Raw genomic sequence first — 22,674 nt, forward strand, 5'->3', positions numbered from 1 at the left:
TTCCCTGCATCGGCAGGCGGACTCTCAACCACTGCACCACCAGGGAAGCCCTGACCTTCTTTTTCTAGTTTAGGTCTCAGCAATAAATTTCTGTATAATGCGTCAGCCTAGAGGATGCAAATTATGAAATATGTAAGTTATAATTATAAGTTAAACTCATCTCAAGCATCCTATCAGCCATTCAGGAGTCTGGTGTTTTTATCTCATATATATATGATACTATATGATTTTTGTATATCATGATACGTATTATATATATTATCACATATTCATACCTAGTTCTTGTCCCTTCCTCTTCGTGTACATTAGGATCCTTTCCATTTTTTTTCCAGATGTTCCAGTAAATCACATCCTTTTCATTCAGCAAAGCAGAGCAGTTGAGCTGTACATCTTGTCCTAGGTAAAAGTTGACAACCGACGTTCAGATTTTAGAAACTCAGGTTCCTCAAAGGTTGAAATTAATACGGCCAATGTATATTAACCTAATATACAATGATAATATAGAGCTGCATCTAAGAAAAAAATGCCTTGTTTTGCAATTAAAAAAAATTATAAATCAGAGAAATTAGGTTGCAATTACAAGTCATCACCAAACTATGAACTGGCTTCTCTTCAAATGTTTATGTCTAAATCAATTATTAAAACTTAGGATGGCCAGTGGACTTTCTTTGCAACCTATAGTCTAATAGGTAGTGTCAGGCCTACATACCCACTGCAACTTCTGGGAAAACACAATGGATACAAAAAAAAAAATTAAATTAGCTAAAAATTAAAGACATCAAAGTGCAGGGAAAACAAAGAGAAACAGATGAACTGAAACTACAGCCAGGAATAAAGTCCTTCCAGGGTGAGCTGAGATAGCCACCATCTTATTCCTTGAAGGAATTTGCTTTGGTTTGTACAAAATAGAGGGAATCTCATGGAGAAAAGAGAGTCCAGTGGAGATGCTAACAGCCACATGGGCTCACAGGGTTATTGCTAAGGGCTTGGGCAGCATAGGAGGCTGGAAAGGCCTAATGATTTCTCCTGCAGTCTCATGGTACTTAGCAGAGTGAGTCCCACTGGAGGACAACACACACGTGACTGGAGTCTCCCCCCAGCCATAAGAGATGAAAAGCAGGTTAAATCCAACAAACCTGCATCTTAGCAGGTTTGCATTCCTGACTGGATTGAGATGATCAAACCCTCACACTGTCTGCCTAACAAAGAAAAGGCAAACACTCTTAGGGAAAAGTAATACAAACTTCATTCACCTTGGTTGTTTTAGATACAGAAAGATCAACAGCAACAAACAACAACAGCAAAGAGAGACACATACAAAAGGGCAAAAAAAAGGGGACGGTAATCAATAGAAAAAATAGGTAATAGAAGTTGACCCAAAGATGATCCAAATGCCTGACTTGGCAGATAAAGAGCATGAAATGACTAATATAAATAGGTTAAAGAAAACAGAGGAAAAGGTGGACAGGTAGATGAACAGATGGATGTTTTCAACAAAGAAGAGTAACCTATTTTAAAAGAATCAAATGAGCAATTGATAACTGAAAAAAACATGAATTTAAGAACTCAATGGTTTTAACAGAGTCTGAGCATAAAAGAAGTCAGGATTGCTAAGGCTGAATACAGGCCAAGATCAAAACTAAAGTACAGAAGGGAAAAAAATAAAAATAACAGAATAAGAGCATAATACATGTAATTGCAGACCCAGGAGAGGAGAGAAGAAAGGGGCAGAAGAAATATTCAGACATAATGGCAGAGGATTTCTCCCAAATTAATTAAATACATCCTCTGCAGACTCGAGAAGCTCAGAGGAACCCAAATCAGGATAAATGCAAAGAACACCACACCCGGACGCATCAAAATCAAAGAGAAAGAGAAAATTTTGAAAGCAGCCAGAGGAAGAAGACACATCAAAGTACCAACAATAAGACCAAAGGCCAGTCTTTCAGCAGAAACTATGGAAACCAGTGAACAACAGAAGGGCATCTTTAAAGTGCAGGAAAAAACTGCCAACCTAGAATTATTGAAAAAAAATCTTCAAAATTGGAGGTAAATAGAGATATTTTCAAGTAAATAATAGCCAAAAGAATTTATTGCCAGCATAACCACACTATAAGAAATACCAAAGGAAATTTTTCACTCTCAAAGAAAAATTATCCCAGATGAAAGCAAGGACACACATTAAGAAATGAACAGGGCAATAAAGGACAGACATTTGGGTAAATACAAAATAATGTTTGTGTTTAAAGCAATAATAATGCCAAATTATTGTGAGGTTTATAACATATGCAGGAGAGAAATACATAAAATAGTAGCTTAAAGTGAGATAAGAGGATGAATGAAATTAACTGTTGTGAGGTTCTCAGGTGTCTGCGAAATTGTCAACATACTAATATGTACATTTGTCTTACTGTAGGTAAGAGGATATATATTGTAACCTCTAGGAGAACTACTAATGAAGAATACAAAATGGTATAACTAAGAGGAAAACAAAACAGATTAAATAAAAAAAATATTAATCTGAAAGGAAAGGAGAATAAAAGGAAGAAATAAGACATAGGACAACTGGAAAACAGCAAGATGAGAGGTCTCAAACCAACTGTATTAGTAAGTCATTAAACGTAAATGTACTAAACACCATACAGACTGGATTTCAACAAAGATCCAAATGTATGCAGTTTACGTGAGACATATTTTGTGTATAAAGACAATGAAATGTTAAAAGTAAAAGGATGTGAAAAAAGATAAAACATGCCAGTCCCAAACAAAGGAAAACTGGTGTGTCTATCTAACATGAGAGAGAGTAGGGATTGGGAAAAGATGTAGTATGATAGATGAAGAGAGAAATTTCATAATGTTAAAGTGTCAATTCAAGAGGCATCAATTTGTATGTGCCCATAAGATAACCTCAACATACATAAAGCAAAAATAGACAGAACTAAAGGATATGTAGACAACTTGACCATCATAGCTGGAGATATTAACATCTCTCTTGGCAACGGATAGAGAAAGCACACAAACAATTAGTAAGGATATTGATGATTTGAAGAGTACCATTAACCAACTTCACCTAATTGATATTTATAGAAGGACTAAACCAAAATCTGCAGAATACACATTTGGTCCAAGTAAGTTACTATAAATTTTAAGATTTAAATGATACAATGTATACTCTTGGACCATAATGGAACTAAACTGGACATCAATAACAGAAAAATAACTGGAAAATCCTCCAAATATTTGGAAATTAAGAAACATAAGTAATCCATAGCTGAAACAAATATCACAAGGAAAAATTTTAAAAATAGTTAAAACTTTGAACTGAATAGTTATGAAAATATGGCATACCAAAATTGTTGGAAACAGCTTAACAGTGATTAGAGGGAAATTTAGAACTTAAAATACACATACTACAGGAGAGGAGAATTTAAATTAATTCTCTAACTCTCCATGGGTACGAAGGAAAAATGAGGTGCAAATTAAGCCTAACATGAGAAGAAAAAATAATAAAGTTCAGAAATCAATAAAACTAGAAAGCAGGCAAGCCACAGACACAAATGGCAAAGTATCCAAGATGCACTGAGCATATGTGGTCATATAGTTGACTGTGGCCCTCTGTAGTCAAAAGGTGTGTGCTTTGGAAACAATCAACAGGATCAAATGACAATCAACAACAAACAAACAATGTAAGAAACTTGAATCCCAGCTCTGCCCCTTTCCTGGGGTTTAACTTCAGACAAATTACTTAACCTTTCTGAGCTCTGGTCATTCAATCCGAAGCTTAAATGGGAACAATACCCCTCAGAGTTGCTTTGCGGACTTAATACAATAACATATTTCAGTTATACCTAATACAATACTCAGTTTAGCATATGTGTGAATTTATTCTTCTCCTTCCTTCCTTTCTCTTTTGAAAGAAATTACTCAACTGGACATATCGATTCATCAAGACCTGTCTAAACAAGCCCTAAATGTAGAGTCGAGTCCATTGATTCAAAGTGAACCCATTAATCAAATATTCAAACCACACAACAAGTTTGAATCATTTCTCCAGAGTATTCTCATTGAGTTTTCATATTTAAAAATGATCATAGATACTATTAGAGAAAAGCCACATACAAAGTGACTAAAACCATAGGTCTGCAAACCACAGGCACTTCCATAATCTTTTGAACAGACTGTTAACTGTCATTATTACTAAAAAGGGCAACATTCAAACAATGACAAGGTTTTCCTGCTTTTTCAGTATTCTTAGTAAACATGGTATGTGTTATGAACACAATGTTGATCAATAAGGAACCAGATTTAGCCTTGGAAGACTATTATGACCCCCGTTCGCAAATCCAAAATATATATATGTCAAAATATACCTAATTCCACTTTAACATGCGTAAGCTTTGGTCCAAGAAGAGCTGGAATTATATTACTGTTGTCTGAAAGTGAAAAAAGAAAAGAAAAATGCATTAGTGTTACAGGGAGTTTTGCTAAGACAGACATTTGTTGTAATACACTTATCATTCCAGGTAACCAAGATTCTAACAGTCATCACTTTACATTTATTATTTAATGTATTTTCATTAAATAAGGGTTGCAGGGAATACTGGTCGTTGTTTCACTTTCCATCAACTCAAAGCTCACCTCGCTGGAGAAAGCACACTGAATTTGGTCTCCCCTCAATTCCAGCCTCTGGCTTCTGCCACTGCAGAGAAAAGCCAGAAGAAGATGCTCATCCAGGGAGACAATGAAACTTTCAGGACTTAGAAGATGCAGAGTCACTGGGATATGTCTTTCTGCTCTGCCCTTCTTCCTTCCATCTGCTCTCAACTCCTCGGGATAGATTTATTGGTTGCAACGTCAAGACTCAGGTAGGGCAGGCAAGGAACTTACTCTCAGAAGCCTCCTGAGACCCTCCCCTGGCAGGACAGTGAGAGGAGTGCCCCTGGATGCGTCACTTGCCTCACCTTAGTCCCGGCCCTGCTGGGGTGTCCACCCCTGTAAACTCAGTTCTACTTCTGTTCCTTAGTGACCTCTGACCCAGACTGGAGGTACACAGATATGCTCTACCTCAGCCCCATTGAGTAACACTTAGGAAGGAAGCAATCCCCCAGCAACCTCCCGCTGAGGAGTATCCCACAACCTAGGATGCTAATAACTGCAGAACATGGACAGCCCTGTGGTCCCACATTCACATGGCTATGTAGTCCAGTCCCCGCTGCTCCTATTATCAGCATTGGCAACTTTCTTCATGACCTGGACTCCCCCTTCTAAGTACTTCCGGTGCTTCTGGGGCATTTACAAGTAATGTCCAGTGCATCCCTCATGGGGGCTCCCAGGCGCCCAGCAGATGTGCTTGCTCACGAGGACTAAAGGGGACTCAGGTGCTCTCCTGCAGCACCCACGCCCTCCTAGGCTCTCCCAGGAAGCACGCGCTACAGAGTGAAGAGAAAAGAAGGGAAAGGAGGAGTAATGTGGGCAAGGATACAGAAAGAAACTAGTGTAGCAAAACCCCAGGGTAAAGGACTTCCCTGGAGGTCCAGTGGTTAACAAGACTCCGTGCTTCCACTGCAGGGGGCACGGGTTCGATCCCTGGTCGGGGAAGTAAGATCCCGCAAGGTGTGCAGTGCAGCCAAAAATAAATAGATAAATAAAAACTTAAAATAAAATAGTTAAAATACGGTGATCTTCAACTACCTTTGTAATGAGCTGAGAGGTAGATCATAGATAATTAAAAACAAAAAACAAAAAAAACCAGGGTAAGAATCTCTTCTGGAATTCACGTCGGCAGGAAGAGCTGGAGGAACTGCTGCCAGACAAGGAGCTGACCCTCAGGTCTGAGCACAGAGGAACAGAGGTTGCTTCAAGCACACAGGGGCAGGAGGTGGTTTTGAGTATTGGAGAAAATTGCTACTGATGATTTTTCTCTTCATTGATCTCCTTTTCTCAGGAATTTGGTGGGAGTCCTGGGAAGAGGAGGTATAAAGGACATCTTTATGGAAGGACATCTTTGAGAAAGGATGCCACCTACTAGAACTCAAAGCGAAGCAGATCATGGAGAACCCAGAACAGTACTGGGTTTGTAAAACTGGTGTAAAGTGAAGGGTACAATCCTACTGAAGGTAACAGAAGGAAGAGAACACTTCAGTGTGTGCCCCTGGCATGGCTAGTCTACCTCTGAAGTTACTATCCCTGGATCAAAACGGCACAGAGACGGTCAGCTGCAGGAGGAGAGACATCAGCAGATCAGCCAGAGAGTGAGATGAAAACAAAAGGCAGAGGCCAGGTGGGTTGAGTGGGCTGTGATCCACAGCAGTGATGCTCCCCACGTGACAGTGCAGAGATCTACATCTGTGACCACAGGTGAGCACAGACGAGGTAGGCGCTCAGTCCCACTGCCCTCAGCAGAGGCCATGATACCTCCTGATCATCAGCTTCAACTCTAAGCTCCACATTTTAAAAGAATGGTGGCAAACTTCACCAAATCCAAAGGAAAAGGGCCAGGATGGTGAAGAGTCCTGACTTCCTGTTGAATGAGGCACGACTGAAGAAACTGTTCCTATCTCAGTACAGAGCAACCTTGGAGGTACTGCAGGTTCTGTCGAGACACCACAATAAAATGAATGTGACAATAAAGCGAGTCACACAACTCTTTTGGTTTCCCAGCACATATAAAAGTTATGTTTACACTATACTATGGTCTATTGAGTGTGCAATAGCATTATGTCTAAAAAACAATGTACATGTTTTAATTTAAAAATAATGCTGTTGGAAAAATGGCGCTGACACACTTAGTCAATGCTGGGTTTCCGCAAACCTTCAATTTGCAAAAAAAAAAGAAAAAAAAAGTGTCTGCAAAACGCAATAAAATGAGGTATGCCTGTAATTCACTCAACAGACGTGTAATGAGCACATGTACAAAGGTCCAGCCGTAAGTACAGGAGAGACCAACATGAGGAATAGAACACAGGTTAATCCCTTCTTTCCAGGAGCTTCTCATTCTAGTGACAGAAAGAGACATGTCATCCGATTCTGACAGCAACCAGAAATAAGAACAAGAGGCCATGGGAGCACGGAGGAGGATGGACACTTAGCTGAGTCCTGAAAGACACAGGTGGCGTTCTCCAAGAAGACGAGGAAAACAAGATGGGTGGTTAAGACAGAAGAATAGCACAGGGTCAGTGTGGGGACATGGGGGTGAGGAGACGGGAGACGGTAATACTAAGATGGTAATAACAGAGCTTTCCATGTCCCTGGCACCACTATCAAGGCTCTACAACCTCACTCACTTGGTCCTCAAGGCAACCCTATGAGGGATGACTCAACTCATTACTGTCCCATGTCACTAGTGAGGAATGAGAGGCAGAGAAAAACTCAGTCATTTAACTCACCCAAGGTCACAAGCTCACAGGGTTCAATGAAAGTATCTGGCACAATTCCTGGTCTTGTGCATGCTCTTTTGATAATGGATATTCTTCTCTTTTTTTTTGCGGTACGCGGGCCTCTCACCGCTGTGGCCTCTCCCGTTGCGGAGCACAGGCTGCGGACGCGCAGGCTCAGTGGCCATGGCTCACGGGCCCAGCTGCTCTGCGGCATGTGGCATCTTCCCGGACCGGGGCACGAACCCGCGTCCCCTGCATCGGCAGGCGGACTCTCAACCACTGCGCCACTAGGGAAGCCCGATAATGGATATTCTTACTGCTCCTTCCAAGAAGGAAGGAAAGAGGAGCTGATGGGCGGAAAGCAGAGATGGATGAAGGGAGGGAGTTGGCGGTGGAAGTGTCAAGGGACCAGAGATGTAGGATTTATATGATATTAAAGAAAGTCAAACTGAAGAATTTAAGGTAGATAAAGAGAACTTATTGAGTTTAAGAATTTAGTTATGGGATACCCAGGCTATGGGGCGTGACAAGCAGGATAATGCCCCCCACCAAAGGTGTTCACGTCCTAACCCGCAGATGCTGAATATTATACCTTACACGGCAAAAGGGACTTTGCAATATGATTTAATTTAGGATTTTCGGATCATTCCGAAATCCAGGGTGTTCTGGATTAGCCAGGTGGGCCTAGTGTAATCACAAGCATCCTCATAAGCAGGAAGCAGATGGTCAGAGTCAGAAAAGGAGATGACGAGATGAAGGAAGAGGTGAAAGAGATCTGAAGATGCTGCGCTGTGGGCTCTGAGGATGGAGGACGGGGTGTGCACCGAGGATGCAAGGCACCTCTAGAAGCTGCAAAAGACAAGGAATTGATTCTCCTCCAGAACCTCCAGAAGGAATGCAATCCTACCAAAACCTTGATTTTAGCCCAGGGAACCCGTTTCAGATTTCTGACCTCCGGAACTGTAAGCTAACACATTTGTGCAGTTTGGAGACAGGAAGTTTGTGGTACTTTGTCCACTCGCAATGCGTGGAGTAGAGCTATATAAGTGGATGGCTGGAGAGAAGAGGGAAAAGGCTGCTAAAGTCGACGAGCTCCGCTAACTGTGAACCCACAGCGTTGTTGAATGAGTCATCCCAGGAGTTTACAGCTTCCTGGATGCTGGGAAAGAACGTGAAGGGTGGATAAGCCACCTGTCTTCAGACACTCGAAGGAGCTGTCATTTTCAGAAGGGACCGGACCATCTGTGGGGTTACTCAAGGCAAACACAAACAGTGAGTGGAAGCTACAAGAAGGAGTAATTGGACTCAATAAGAAAAAAAGACTTCTCTAAAATCAATCATTAAAATCTGGACCCAGGGCTTCCCTGCTGGCGCAGTGGTTAAGAATCGCCTGCCACTGCAGGGGACACGGGTGCAAGCCCTGGTCCAGGAAGATCCCACATGCTGCGGAGCAATTAAGCCCGTGCACCACAACTACTGAGCCTGTGCTCTAGAGCCCGCGAGCCACAACTACTGAGCCTGCGTGCTGCAACTACTGAACCTGAGTGCTGCAACTACTGAAGTCCGCGTGCCTAGAGCCCATGCTCCGCAACGAGAAGCCACCACAATGAGAAGCCCACGCACCGTGATGAAGAGTAGCCCCCGCTCGCCGCAACTAGAGAAAGCCCATGCACAGCAACGAAGACCCAACGCGGCCAAAAGTGAATTAATTAATTAATTTTAAAAAATCTGGACCCATCTGCTGTGTGATTTGGTAATTTCCATGGTAGTTCCTGAATGATCTATTATTGGCTGAGTCATACGAAGGATATCTTCACTGGATAGGGTTTAATTAAATTACTTCCAGGGTCTCTATCACCCTAAAATTCCAGGCTTCAGCTTTTCCATTATATATGGTCTGGGTTCATGATAAACCAGACTAGTAGCCATCATCCCAAAATATACAGCCCTTTTCTACAGCCACGCCTGTGCTCCTTATACGTTCTTAACCTAGCCCATCCCCAGCACGTCCTTCTGCCCATCCATCACACGCAGCCTCTGAGAACCAGCTCAAACAGAGCCTCTGACATCTATTCTACCTCTGGACTCTCTGCACCCTTAACACCTCACAGATGACTCCAATTTCATATTCTACGGTGCTTCTATGTGGCTTATCACCTCGATACTGAGCAGGGCCCTGTGCGGCTCCTGGGCACAAAAGCCTTTCTGTGTCCCCCATTTCTGGATTACAGGAAATAGGCTTCATTCAGCCTCCAGGACCGTCCCCGAGTTCCATTGACAGGTTCAAACAGATGCTAATCAGGGAAGGGAGCGGATGCAGAGACCAGGGAGTAGCAGTCAGGACACAACAGCGCAGCCTTGGGGCAGGGTCCTGGTTCCCCTCAAGGGATGCACACAACAATACCCTTGAGCTGTTTTGCAGATACTGAAACCCCCTCCAGGCGGGAGAAGTTAATGGTGATAAATGGAATACTGCCTGCCCTATCAGTAAACAAAGGATGTCACAGTCATCAGCGATTGCAGCCCTCCAAGTGAGCTGGTGAGCCCTGAGGAAACTCAGGAAGGAAAGAATACCTACCATCTAGCAGCCATCAGACTGTGGACACTCCTTAGGGTGCCCTGAAGAAACACAGGGTGTGAAAACACAGGATACTGGCCCCAGAAAGCTGAGGTGCACATCAAAGGAATGATGCCAGAGAGCCCAGACTCTCGCGTCTTCCCATACATAGAAAAGCGATAAATTCCTTAACTTGGGATATCTGGTTTTCTTTAATTAACAATAATCTTTTGACGTTCAGACTACCTGCCCTTTGTTGCAAAACTTCTATTTAACCTGGGTCCCCCCTTCGCTTCCTCGGAGCAGTTCTCTCAGGGTTACTTGAGATGCTGCCTCCCAGGTTTGAAATCCTAAAAATTCCCGCTGAATAAAACATAACTCTCAGCTTTTAGTTCGCGCATATTTTTACAACCCTCAGCTTTTAGGTTGTGCATATTTTTTAGGTCGACTACAGTAAGCACATAGATCCCAGCAGACCTGTTGGAACCAGAAGGTTGATGATGCCGACTCCCGATGACCTCACCACCAGCCAATCAGAGGAGTGTCCACGAGCTGACCACGCCCTCTTTGAACCATTACTATGAAACTCCTCAGGACCCCCTCCAGGGCAGGACACACAGTCTTGAGGGCATGAGCCCGCTGTGGCCCCCTCTGCCTGGCAAAGCAATAAAGCTGTTCTTTTCTGCTTCACCCAAAACTCTGTCTCAGAGATTTAATTCGGTGTCGGGGTCCAGAGGCCGGGTTTGGCTTCAACCTTTCCTGACTATAATCAAATTCCTGAGAATCGTACATTATTCACTTCATTTTGTATTTCCATGCTTCCCTTACCTCCCAATACTCAGTACAGTTTATTGAATATAGACACCCATCAATAAGTATTTACTGAGTGCAAGCAGATGCTTAATAACAAAAGATTCCACAATTTAGTCAAATACCGAATAAGAGAACTGACGCATCAGAGGTTCAGCTATATAAACTTTCATTATTATCGCCCCCCAAATTTTTCAGCATGGCAGGTGATGCCAAAATGATTTTCACCCTTATATTTGAACTAGTGATGTGGTCACGACTCCAACTAAGTTTGCCTCTGGCTTCCCGTACGGCTTTAGAAAAAAAGAAAATATTCCATTTTACTAAGATACATTTTTTTTTTCCCGATTCTAAGATTTCTCTTACCTCCGACTATTGTTATATTGAAGGTTTTGGTGACGTTAAATAGTTTGCCATTATGAAGAAGAAAAAACATGCAGGTATAATATCCCTGATCGTTAAACTCTGCATTCTTCTTTAAAAATGGGTTTTGATTGTTCTCTGTCTTTTCACAGTTCTGTTATTAAAAAGAGCAAGTTAAAATATTTTAAGTGAGAGTGGTATCATATGACGAGAATTCAAAATTTTAAAGTTAAAGATCTTTAGAGAAAGAAGGAAATAGAATAAAAACGAGCAATTTCTGAGCAAATGTCTCAGTGATCTGGCACTGCCTCTACCGGAACAATGAAATAGAGTCCCATTCCTGGTGTTATCATTATTATTAATACATGCTGGGAAATAAAGTATAGGGGGCACTATAGCTGCTTTCCTCATTTCCCTTTAATCTCTCTCTTTACACACAAAGAGAGCGAAGAATAGGAGAAAGGAAAAAAAACCAGTACAACAAAAAATATCCCTGCTTTGGATCAAAACTTTCCATGGAATTCTATTTCTTAATGCTTTTAGCTGAATTCCATGTATTCAGGACTACCCATCCTGGGGATGGGTAGTGGAGGTGGGAACAGAATTACTCAGAGAACCAGGTACCTAGCAGACTACCCATACCCATTGATGTCCTCCACCAGAAGACAGTGGACTGATTAGAAATGCATGAAAAATATTCCAATGTATAGGCACACACAAACATGTCTCTCTCTCACAAATTTCTGTATGTTGTAGGAATTAATAATAACAAAAAGTCCACCTTTTTCAATCCAGCCATCAGGTACCAATAAATAGGTTCTGAAGCAATCTAAGAATGAGATGGGGAAAATGGAAACTGAATTGCTAAACTTCACTAGGTGACACTGTTCCTGGAAATATCAACCAAGGAGCAGCTACTGCCCACAGACTCCTCTCAAAGCTGCCAAAGCTGGTAGCAAGCGGACATAGACCCAGAGGGTGCTTAGAATGGGCTTGTGAAGCACCCACATGTGTATCTCACATCAGCGAATTGTTTCTGCATACACCAAATTTTTATAAACCCCAACTTATTTTTTCTAAGGCATATTAAACTATCAATTCCAAGGCATATAAAAATATCTTTATTTTTTTTCCAATCGTTTACTGATCTAGCTTCCTTGTTCCCCTCCCCTCAATTTTCTAGCTAAAGACATTCTCAATACGTCTATTTTCTAAAATCAAATAGCTGCATAGAGGGATTTCTTAAAACCCAGTACACTGATCCCCACAAATTTATATATACTGTAAAAACATTTGTACATGTGACAGGAAATAGAGTCAAGTCAACTCAGGGCTGATACAGATATTTGGAAAACATTTTGGATAAGAGCTTCCCTTGAAAAATCACAAGTAAACGGTGTTCAAGCAAAAGCTACAAACACACATTTCTAAGGAATCATCATCAGTAGCTTGAACTTTCTCAAGGTCGTCTCTTCAGACCCCACCCCCTCTCACAGCTCTTCAAAGTTTCCAAGACAGAGGTACACTTTTCAGATTTGTTCCTCTATAGAAATAATATAAGTTGTGTTGTGTGTGTGCATGTATGTGTGTATGCATATTATGTATGTACATGTGACTGCATATATACTTGCGTATATACAATTTCCATAGGATTGTCTAAAGGAGCTCTTACAACACAAGTAAAAGGCACATCAACTGAAGAAAATAGTCCACAAGAGAAGTAATATTAAGATGCTGTAAATACATAAAAATGTTTAACTTGTTATTAAGGAAAGAAATGGGGGAAAGATACTAAGAGTTACAGAAGTTTTGCACGTCAGATTTTTAAATGTTCTTAAAAGTATTCATTCCCGGGCTTCCCTGGTGGTGCAGCGGTTGAGAGTCCACCTGCCGATGCAGGGCACGCGGGTTCGTGCCCCGGTCCGGGAAGATCCCACGTGCTGCGGAGCAGTTGGGTCCGTGAGCCATGGCCACTGAGCCTGCGCGTCCGGAGCCTGTGCTCCGCGACGGGAGAGGCCACAACGGTGAGAGGCCCCGTGTACCAAAAAGAACAAAAAAGTATTCATTCCCATGTGGTAGTGATATGAGAAAAAGAGGGTTTTAAACTGGTGTAGTTCCCTGGAGAGCAGCTTGATAATTTAAATCAAAAGCCATAAACATGCTCATAGCCTTTGATCCAGTTATTCTACTTTTAGGGATTTAGTTAAAGAATAAAATCATAATATACCTTCTGAGTTATGAGAATGATATTTATTTTAGCCTTATAAATAAAAGTGAAAAGTAGGAAATTAACAAATGTCCAATAACAGGGGCTTAGATACAAGTGTATACACAATGGAATCCATGTTTGGAAAAATGTTTAAAGATGTGGGGAAATCATCACAATATAATTTTTAGTGGATAAAGAAAAATACCACTTTTTAAAAGTAGATGCTTACATGGAGAAAAACCCTATTCTCTCGCTGGTGGGATTATAAATGATCTCTGCTATCTTCATCATTCATTTTTTCCATCTTCCAATTTTGTAAATGCATATATTCAGAACAAACATATACAACAGAATTTAAAATTTTAAGTATATGCAGCAGAAGAAAATGAACTAGCATTCCTAAAAATTAAATTTTTTGAAAGAAAAGGAAAATTAAGCAAGGGAGAGGAAGCTGTTATCATTTATTGAATGCCTAACATGGGGCAGGAACCTTGACACTTGCGTTACATGTAGGAGCTCAGACAGGCCACCTAAGATGTGTGGACTCATAGTTTGTATGTTACAAGACCAAAATGCTTCACAGCCATCAGACCCTCACTTTGGAATTTTGCCTTATCTGTCAAGTTTTAAGTTAAAATATTTTAAAAGCGTTACCTTATACAATAACGTTCTGTTGACCAGTTTTTGATAGTAACTATGTTCACAGGCTATCTGCAAAGATTTTTTAACTTCCACAGATTTACTCATTACTTGTTTCTCAGTAAAACAGCTGTGTTTAGGTCTTCTGATGATATTTAATTTCCAGTTATGAGTATCATTTCTAGGAAATAAAGGATTAGACATATTTTATCATTAGTACAGAGACTTTGCAAATACCACCTTTTAGTAACCAATCCAGTGAAAAATTTCCCTTATTTTTGTATAGAGAGACTCATTCATTGATGCCCAAATCCTGCTCTGTCTCTTTTTGGTTCAGTGCAGCAAGAAATTTAATAACTGCCATGGGAGCGGGGGTAGGGGGTAGTAAATGAGAAAAACCCAAGATGTCCTAAACACACACACACACACACACACACACACACACACACACACACACTCACACACACAAACCTACATCAGACCATATGTATTATGGATGCCAGGACAGAAATGTTTAAAACATCAACGATCTTTAGAGATGGACAGGTTCAAAGATTCTTAACCCAGGATGGGAGAGTGGAGGTGGTTTCATGAGGACTATAATGCTTTCTGAAGGTCTGTATATATACACTGCGTTTTATATTTCTCAGGGCACTTTGTTCCTATCCTCTTCTCCTACTGTTGAGTAAACCATGTCTGGAGTGGCTGCTCTCCATGTAGTTATATTAGCACTTTAAGTACATTACTAAGCAAAAACTGGTTTGAATAGATGTCATTGTTGTTCCTTCTGGTTAGAAGTTAGGACTATGGAGGAGGAAAAAATTTTAACAGCATTTTTGGAAACGATCTTTTTTTTAACTTTTTATTTTATATTGGAGTATAGTTGCTTAACAATGTTGTGTTAGTTTCAGGTGTACAGCAAAGTGATTCAGTTATACACATACATGTGTCTATTTTTTTCAATTCTTTTTGAATTTTTTGGGGGTTAGGTTGTTACGTAATATTGAGCAGAGTTCCCTGTGCTATACAGTCGGTCATTGTCGGTTATCCATTTTAAATATAGTAGTGGAAATGATCTTTTAAAAAAGAAAATGTTTGCAATCTCATGTTTGCTTGAACTGCACGTTATATAGAGATCCATATACTAAATACTACACGAGGTTACGTTGTCCTGTGTGCCTGACACATTTGTACCCGCCCCCCAGAGGCTCTTCCAGCTCTCCTTTTGAGTCTACAATCAGATAGACAGAAAACTGGCACTCACAGAGCTCCAGGTATTTTACCATGTGTGTGCACTGAGATGACTCTTTTCCTTATGTTAGATGAGAAGCCTAACCTTCAGGCAAGGTTAAATAACTCGCCCAAGGTCACACACCTGGTACACAGTCGGGCCAAGATGCAAATGCACATCAGTTTGGCCCTCAAGGCCAGGAGTGCTTGGTACAATACTAATACTCTCACAAAACTTTGATCAGACAATGCGATTTTCGCTGTAGGATTAAAGAATCAGTCTCCAGAGACATTTGATTATTAGTAGAGGACTCCTGAAAAATTAAAGGAGGATCCCAGGAGTAGGGTCTGGTCATTGATGACTCCCACACAAAACTACAAAGACTCACTCACCCAAATGATGTACACACACATATACATGCACACATACACACATGCATACACACACACACACACACACACACACACACACCTCTGTGCAAAAACAGAATACTGTTCACCAGTTGCACTATATTTGAAAAAGTTTCTATCTTCAATGCTCCCAGGTGTTCAAAACCACCTTCTCCTGTGTAGGGTCCCATTTATTTTCAAAACCACTGTCAAGGCTGCTGCGCCCACCATCGCTTTAGTCTCACGTTATTCATCAGCCTCCAACCCCTTCAAAGCTTATCACACAGCACTCTGAGCCCGCCACCCTCCCTGTCCTATTCCTGGTCCCTACATGCCTCTCTGACATCCTGCCTCCACCTGACGAGTCCACTTTCTCTTCCTACCCCAGGCTGTGTTCTCCACCTTTCACATCAGAAAGACAGTTAATGCCCCTGTCCCTCCCTGTCTCCAAGTGACATTCGTAGATGACTGACTCTCCCCATCAATTTGTCCTTTCTGCCTTGTCCAGAATAGTTTGTGCATTTAAATCAAATCTTTCTTCAGATCAGGGAGGTCTTCTTCCTCTACCCCTATTGTGAGTATACATTCTACCTTAGTTTGAAAAGACCCAGTTGTGACTCACTTCTGGAATCGTCCCTCTTAAAAGGTCACATAAAATTCATTGGTTAACAAGAGTTTCTGAACTTCTTTCTAACTCCTGGGAGTTCCCATATATAAAAACAAACAAAAATGACCCCTTTTTGTGCAAAACCACAGGAGTGCTATCAAGATTTCACTGTGGGGCTTCCCTGGTGGCGCAGTGGTTGAGAGTCCGCCTGCCGATGCAGGGGACGCGGGTTCGTGCCCCGGTCCGGGAAGATCCCACATGCCGCGTGGAGCGGCTGGGCCCGTGAGCCGTGGCCGCTGAGCCTGTGCGTCCGGAGCCTGTGCTCCGCAACGGGAGAGGCCACGACAGTGAGAGGCCCGCGTACCGCAAAAAAATAAAAAAATAAAATTAAAAATACACACATACATACACACATACCTAAGTACAGACACAACATCACACATGTACTGGATAAACACTATGCCATCAATGTTCTCACTAACGGTTCATCACATAGAAGTTTTCTTGTCCCAGTTACTCCTTCCCCATCTCACAAAATAAAGTATAAAGAGAACCAAGTTCAGTAATAATCATGGACACATTCAGTGGGTTGCCGTCATTTCACAGAATTTAGGATTCTTCACTACGAATATCCTGGAAGACTCTAGGGTTAGCCTGAGAAGGCTGTGCAAAACCCTTTCGGTGTTCCCCTCTCTCACTGTCCCTGGCTATAAATTTGTCATTGGCTGACACACATGTCTTTTACCAGTACCACCACCTGGCTCTCAGAAAACCCCTGAAAACTGGACTAGGATGTGTCTACACCAATACCAACCCATCTCCCTAGCTTGAGGTTACCACCCAGGAAGCTGACACTACCCTCCTTCACTATCTGCTCATAACACTACGAAGCCCTCGCCATTTATTTCCTTTGACCGGCAGCTCTAGGCAACAGAAGCAGCTGAGTTTAAAAATGAATTTCATTCAATCCTCACTTATCTTTGGCAAGGATCACCTAAAAGTAAATCATACTAAGGTCATCTCCTTTCATTACGATTACGAAGAAAATAAACACAGGGCAGTATTTAATTTAATTTTTCAAGAATGGAGTATTTATTTCATGTTGTAGGAAGAGTAGGGAGAAGGAAGTGGATGGAGTATCTGACCTTCCCAACGACTGTATATTTGATTTGCTGAACAAAGTCCAAGAGTGCTATGAAATACGCCAACACAAAGAGAAGGTATACTCACCCCATTCGGATAGAGTAAGATCCACTGTCATTCAAATGAACTGGCCAAAACTCCAAAACATAATCGAGCAAGATAATTCTGGGTGAACTACTTGAGCTCAGCTCAAGGGGTCCATGCGATTCATTTTTGTACCATTTTATGGTGGTTGTTTTATTCTCACGCTCAGATGATGAGCAATACTTCAGATAGAAAGGTTCCCCTTCAACTGCAGTCATGTGAAGACGCAAGGTGCAAGTTTCTTCTAAAGATTAGCCAAGTAAAAGAAAAATATAAAAACAGAATGACAAAGGTAAATTGTTTTCCCTAATGCATTAGGTGAAGAGGCTGGGTTAGTAACATCCTGAAAAATCTCAGTGTCTCATTTCTGTGGATTCTTTTACTTGAGGGTCAATCTTTCCAACACTAAAAACCAGGAGGTCAATCCTTCTAACACTAAGGTACTTTCAGAATATAAATGAAGACAGAAAAACCTTCCAACAGCTTCTCCCAAACAGGAAGATACTGGAACTTAACCTACCAAAGCTAGAAGACACATAAATTCACTGTAATCTTTTAAAGGAAATGTTACACATTACAACTTCCTCTTAAGGAAAGCCACCAAAGTCACAGTGTTGCCACACCTACCCCAAAACATCCCTAGCTGAGGAATCTCCAAGGAAAATAAAAAGAGAAACCTAGAGACCTCAGAGTTTTCCACTTGTATCGTCAGAAGTCTCACGGGTCTTGTTCTCAACCACTCTACCTAACCATTCCCTGGGCAGACGTGGGGATGGTTAAAGGTGCGCCTATCTGTGTATAAATCCATTACCTCTCTAGGTTACCATGTGGATACTCAATACATGATGCATACAATTCATACTGATAATTAATTCATATTGACTCACTGCAAATCTGGGTATCTGTCACTTCCTCTTTCTGAGCTCTCTCTCTCTCTCTCTCTCTCTCTCTCTCTCTCTCTCTCTCTCTCTCTCTCTAAAAAATCCCCCCCCCCCCCCCCGTCTCTCTCTCTGTCTCTGTCTCTGTCTCTCTCTCTTCTTCCCTCTTTCTCAACTAACCCAGATACTCCGGCTTTAGAAATTTGTCTGATGCTTTGTGCTGTACAGGGTCATCATTTCCCTCCTCCTTCACTTCCAACAGTTCAAAGTCAGTGTGAATGGACCTTCCCTGTATCCTGTCTTCTGGCAGCAATCTTTGACTGTATTTTGAGAATGAGAACTCTTAAACTGAACAGAGCAATTCTCTGAGGCCACAGAGAACATGCTTTCTCTATAGTCAGGGTTTATTTCTCAAAGCAACTGTCTGGTTTTAACCACAAGGTTGTTAACCACAAGGTAGAGAGGAAGTGGCTCTAATGGCAAAAACACTCTTTGAAAACATGGCTGTCAAAGCTACCTGGAAGCACAACATTTAGTGAGCATCAGCCTTGCATCTGGTGGTTGTTACTAAATCTTTATCTTACAATTCAGGACTTCAGCACAGAAGGTGTGATGCATGTGTAAATGTGGGTGTTAGTTTTAGCTGACACCTAAAAGGATGGTAGGTCATTAACAGCTTGATTTATTTTTCTAGTTTTAGAGATATAATCTACATATAACAAAGTGCAGAAATCATACATTATGTGCTCTATTGTGTCTGGACTTTTTGTACACCATTATGTCTATGATGGGCAATCATATTGCTGCATGTAGTGGTGATTTGTTCTTTTTTTCATAGTTATGTAGTATCATATCGTGGTAGTATTTGACAATTTATTTATCCATGCTATTGGTGTTGAACATTTGGGTGATTTCGAGGTTTTGGTCAATCATAAAAAAGCTTCTATGAGAGCTACCATACGATCCAGCAATCCCACTCCTGGGCATATATCCGGAGAAAACCATAAGTTGAAAAGGTACATGTACCCAATGTTCACTGCAGCACTATTTACAATAGCCAGGACATGGAAGCAACCTAAATATCCATCGATGGAGGAATGGATAAAGAAGATGTGGTACATATATACAGTGGAATATTACTCAGCCATAAAAAAGAACAAAATAATGCCATTTGCAGTGACATGGATGGGCCTAGAAATTGTCATACTGAGTGAATTAAGTCAGAAACAGAAAGAAAAATATCAGATGATATAGCTTATATGTGGAATCTAAAAATATGATACAAATGAACCTATTTAAAAAATAGAGTCACAGGTGTAGAAAACAAACATGATTACCAAAGGGAAAAGGTGTGGGGGGAGGGATAAATTGGGAGACTGGGTTTGACATACAAACACTACTATATATAAAATAGATAACTAATAAGAACCTACTGTATAGCACAGTGAACTCTACTCAGTACTCTAATGACCTATATGGGAATAGAATCTAAAAATGAGCAGATATATGTACATGTATAACTGATTCACTTTGCTGTACAGCAGAAACTAACACAACATTGTAAATCAACTCTACTCCAATAAAAATCAATGAGAAAAAAAAGCTTCTATGAACCCCTGTGCCTGTGTTTGTACAGACATAGGCACTTATTCCTCTTTGGGGACAGTTATCACTTAAAGAAACCTAGCCTGGAATTCATACTCTCCAGAGTGCATGGTTGGCAGTTGAAAGTTCATATTCCCCAGGCAGCTAATGGCTTCAGAGATCTAATCTTACATTTAACATTGCAGGCTTTGTTGATTTGAAATGGCTTTTGATTGGAGAAATGAATGGAGTTCAAGGTGTATGGATGGCCCAGAACACCCTCCCCATCTTATAAGAATGGAGCACCACGATCCAGTAGGGTCAAGAGACTACAGCCTCTGCAATGATGTCTGGGTTTGGAATTGTCTTGAGTTTCGGCAATAATAGGATGTCATCCAACTTCAGCTAAATGAATCTGACACGTAAAATATTGTCAAGTCTGCCTAGAGAGACCCCTTCACAAAAGGTGCTCTTCAAATACCTCAAAGGACATAGAGCTGGGACCTTAGCATCCTTACAGCAAAGGCTGCATGGCTGTTGGGAGCCTGCAGCATGTTTTCATAATAACTTGGGAGCCAGGTTATCAGCCTAAGTCTATAGGGGCCTTTAGAGCAAGGGGCCTTTCCATGTGATGCACACATTCCTACACCTTGGTCTCTCTCACCTGTTCTGACAGGTCCTTCCATATCAACAAGAAGAGGTCTGTCTCCTTCCTTTAACACCTGGGTAATGTTGCACTGTATGGATCTCAACGATACATAGATCCTCTTAAGTAAATATACCCAGATATTGGACCTGAATTATTTGAAAGTATCAATAACCAAACTGTAATCTCTTCATTAGCAATTCTCAAAGTAGGGGACATGCGCTCATGTCTTCCCTCCTCCAGATACTACTGGATCAAGGCAAATCAACAATTGTGCCCCTTCTTTCTTCTCCAAAGCCTTTGGAGAACCTTGTTAATCAACCACAGAGCTCTTCTGCAGAGAACCCTGCTGAGGTCTCAGAACCTTCTCAGCGAGAGTCTCCAAGCAGTGACTGCTAATAAATTAAAATCGGTACCTGACACCGGACACCAAGCCTACCTGTCTTCCTGGTCCGAGCAGACTCTTTCTAAACGTATTCCTTCTAACTCTAATATTTTCTTTAAGATCTGTAAGGTATTCCCACTCACCTTCCTCACTACCTAGATAATGAGATGAATTTTTGCCTTCCTTTCAGGGAGGAAACAATGTGTTAAAACTTTGTAAAAATCAGTAACAAGGACGGCTGTGATCGCTTCAGTTTCAAATAACGTGAAACTAAGCAAATTTTTATCTCAGACAAATGTATTTCAGGATAAAAGTTTTCACTTCCTGTTCTCTCTACATAAACTCATAGGGCTGAATCCTTTCGGTTTTTTTTTTTTTTTTTTTTTTTTTTGCGGTATGCGGGCCTCTCACTGTTGTGGCCTCTCCCGTTGCGGAGCACAGGCTCCGGATGCACAGGCTCAGCGGCCATGGCTCACGGGCCCAGCCGCTCCGCAGCATGTGGGATCTTCCCGGACCGGGGCACGACCCCGTGTCCCCTGCATCGGCAGGCGGACTCTCAACCACTGAGCCACCAGGAGAGCCCGCTATGAATCTTTTATTCTCTATTCCAGGCATACCAAATGGTTGGCAACTTTCTAAAGTAAAATTTTAAACCACGAATTTTAATAAATCCAACATCTTCAGTAACCACCTCCACATAAATAAGCCAAACTTTGATATTCCCTCTAGACGACCAATGAAGGATGTTTGTGATCGATTATAATTACTTACCTGAGGTGCTTATAAACATAAGCACCAAAAGTGTCAGGGGTATTTCTCTACGATGCATGTTTATGATTCTGCTTCAGATGGTTTCTCTGGAAAACAGAATAAGACAGGTTCAGCCAAGACTTTCAAACAAAAGCATACCTGTGTCTCATGCAGGAGGTTTTAAAAAGTCTTCTGGCATACAGACTTTAAAAAAATCAGCCCAGCAAATTTTCATATCCCTTCATAGAGTCACCAGTTTTCCTCAGAACTTCCAGCCATGTAGAATTGATAAAATTTCAAGGCATAAATTTGGGCACCCAGGGGAAATCCCTAATAATGCAAATTTCTAAGACAAGAGAGCCTGCTGTATTTTAGGTCTGGTCTACTAAATCTTACCTCCAAAGTCAAAGGTGAGGACGACAGTATTTCCAGAAAATCTACCATCCTATGAATGGACAGTCTGCCCATGTAGGTGTGTGTGTGTTCCAGCCGTATTTTTTCCCTCTCACTGCACCAAAATGTTTATCACAATCTTCACTTATGGGCTGAATTTTTAAATATTGATCTTTCTTCAGAACTAAGTTAGGAACTAAGTCTGTTTTGTTCATCACTGTATCACTAAAATCAACGCCTCCCACAAAGTAAGCACTGATTAATCCTTGTTAAGAGGAAAAGGTGTGTGCACGTGTGTGCATGTGTCTACACTCACATGCCCCTAGTGTTTATTTTAGGAAATGAAGACACAAATCTGGGAGTTTCCTGCAATCCAGATGCCTAATCCACACCCACTCAATGAATGCAAATCTGTGTTGAATTTTGATCCTACTGCAACCTATCTTTGGTTCTACTAATTACAAGTTGAGAGATTAGAGGAAGGGTGCATTGGGGCTCATACACCAAGTCTATTTCATAAACAAACACATGCTCCTTGTATACCACACACCTAGCCCCACTGGGCAGAGGAATCACAGCACGATGGAAAGAGCTTGGATTTTGGACCCACACAACTGGACTGGCATTCCT

General features: G+C 41.3%; 1 protein-coding gene across 1 annotated transcript in view; it reads right to left on the reverse strand.

Annotated features, from left to right (window-relative positions):
• IL18R1 (interleukin 18 receptor 1) overlaps positions 1–21,730 on the reverse strand; it is a 32,818-nt gene extending 11,088 nt beyond the window's left edge. Inside the window, exons 1-6 of the mRNA XM_007456832.1 lie at positions 21,673–21,730; positions 17,412–17,652; positions 13,970–14,135; positions 11,110–11,260; positions 4,371–4,433; positions 276–396 (exon numbers count right to left, since the gene is read on the reverse strand). Coding sequence (XP_007456894.1) covers positions 276–396; positions 4,371–4,433; positions 11,110–11,260; positions 13,970–14,135; positions 17,412–17,652; positions 21,673–21,730 — 800 coding nt within the window. The remainder of the gene's footprint in view (positions 1–275; positions 397–4,370; positions 4,434–11,109; positions 11,261–13,969; positions 14,136–17,411; positions 17,653–21,672) is intronic.
• Between the last annotated feature and the right edge of the window lie 944 nt (positions 21,731–22,674).

This window comes from Lipotes vexillifer, unplaced genomic scaffold (genome assembly GCF_000442215.2).
Source record: "Lipotes vexillifer unplaced genomic scaffold, Lipotes_vexillifer_v1.1 scaffold777, whole genome shotgun sequence".
NCBI classification, from domain to species: Eukaryota; Metazoa; Chordata; class Mammalia; order Artiodactyla; family Lipotidae; genus Lipotes; species Lipotes vexillifer.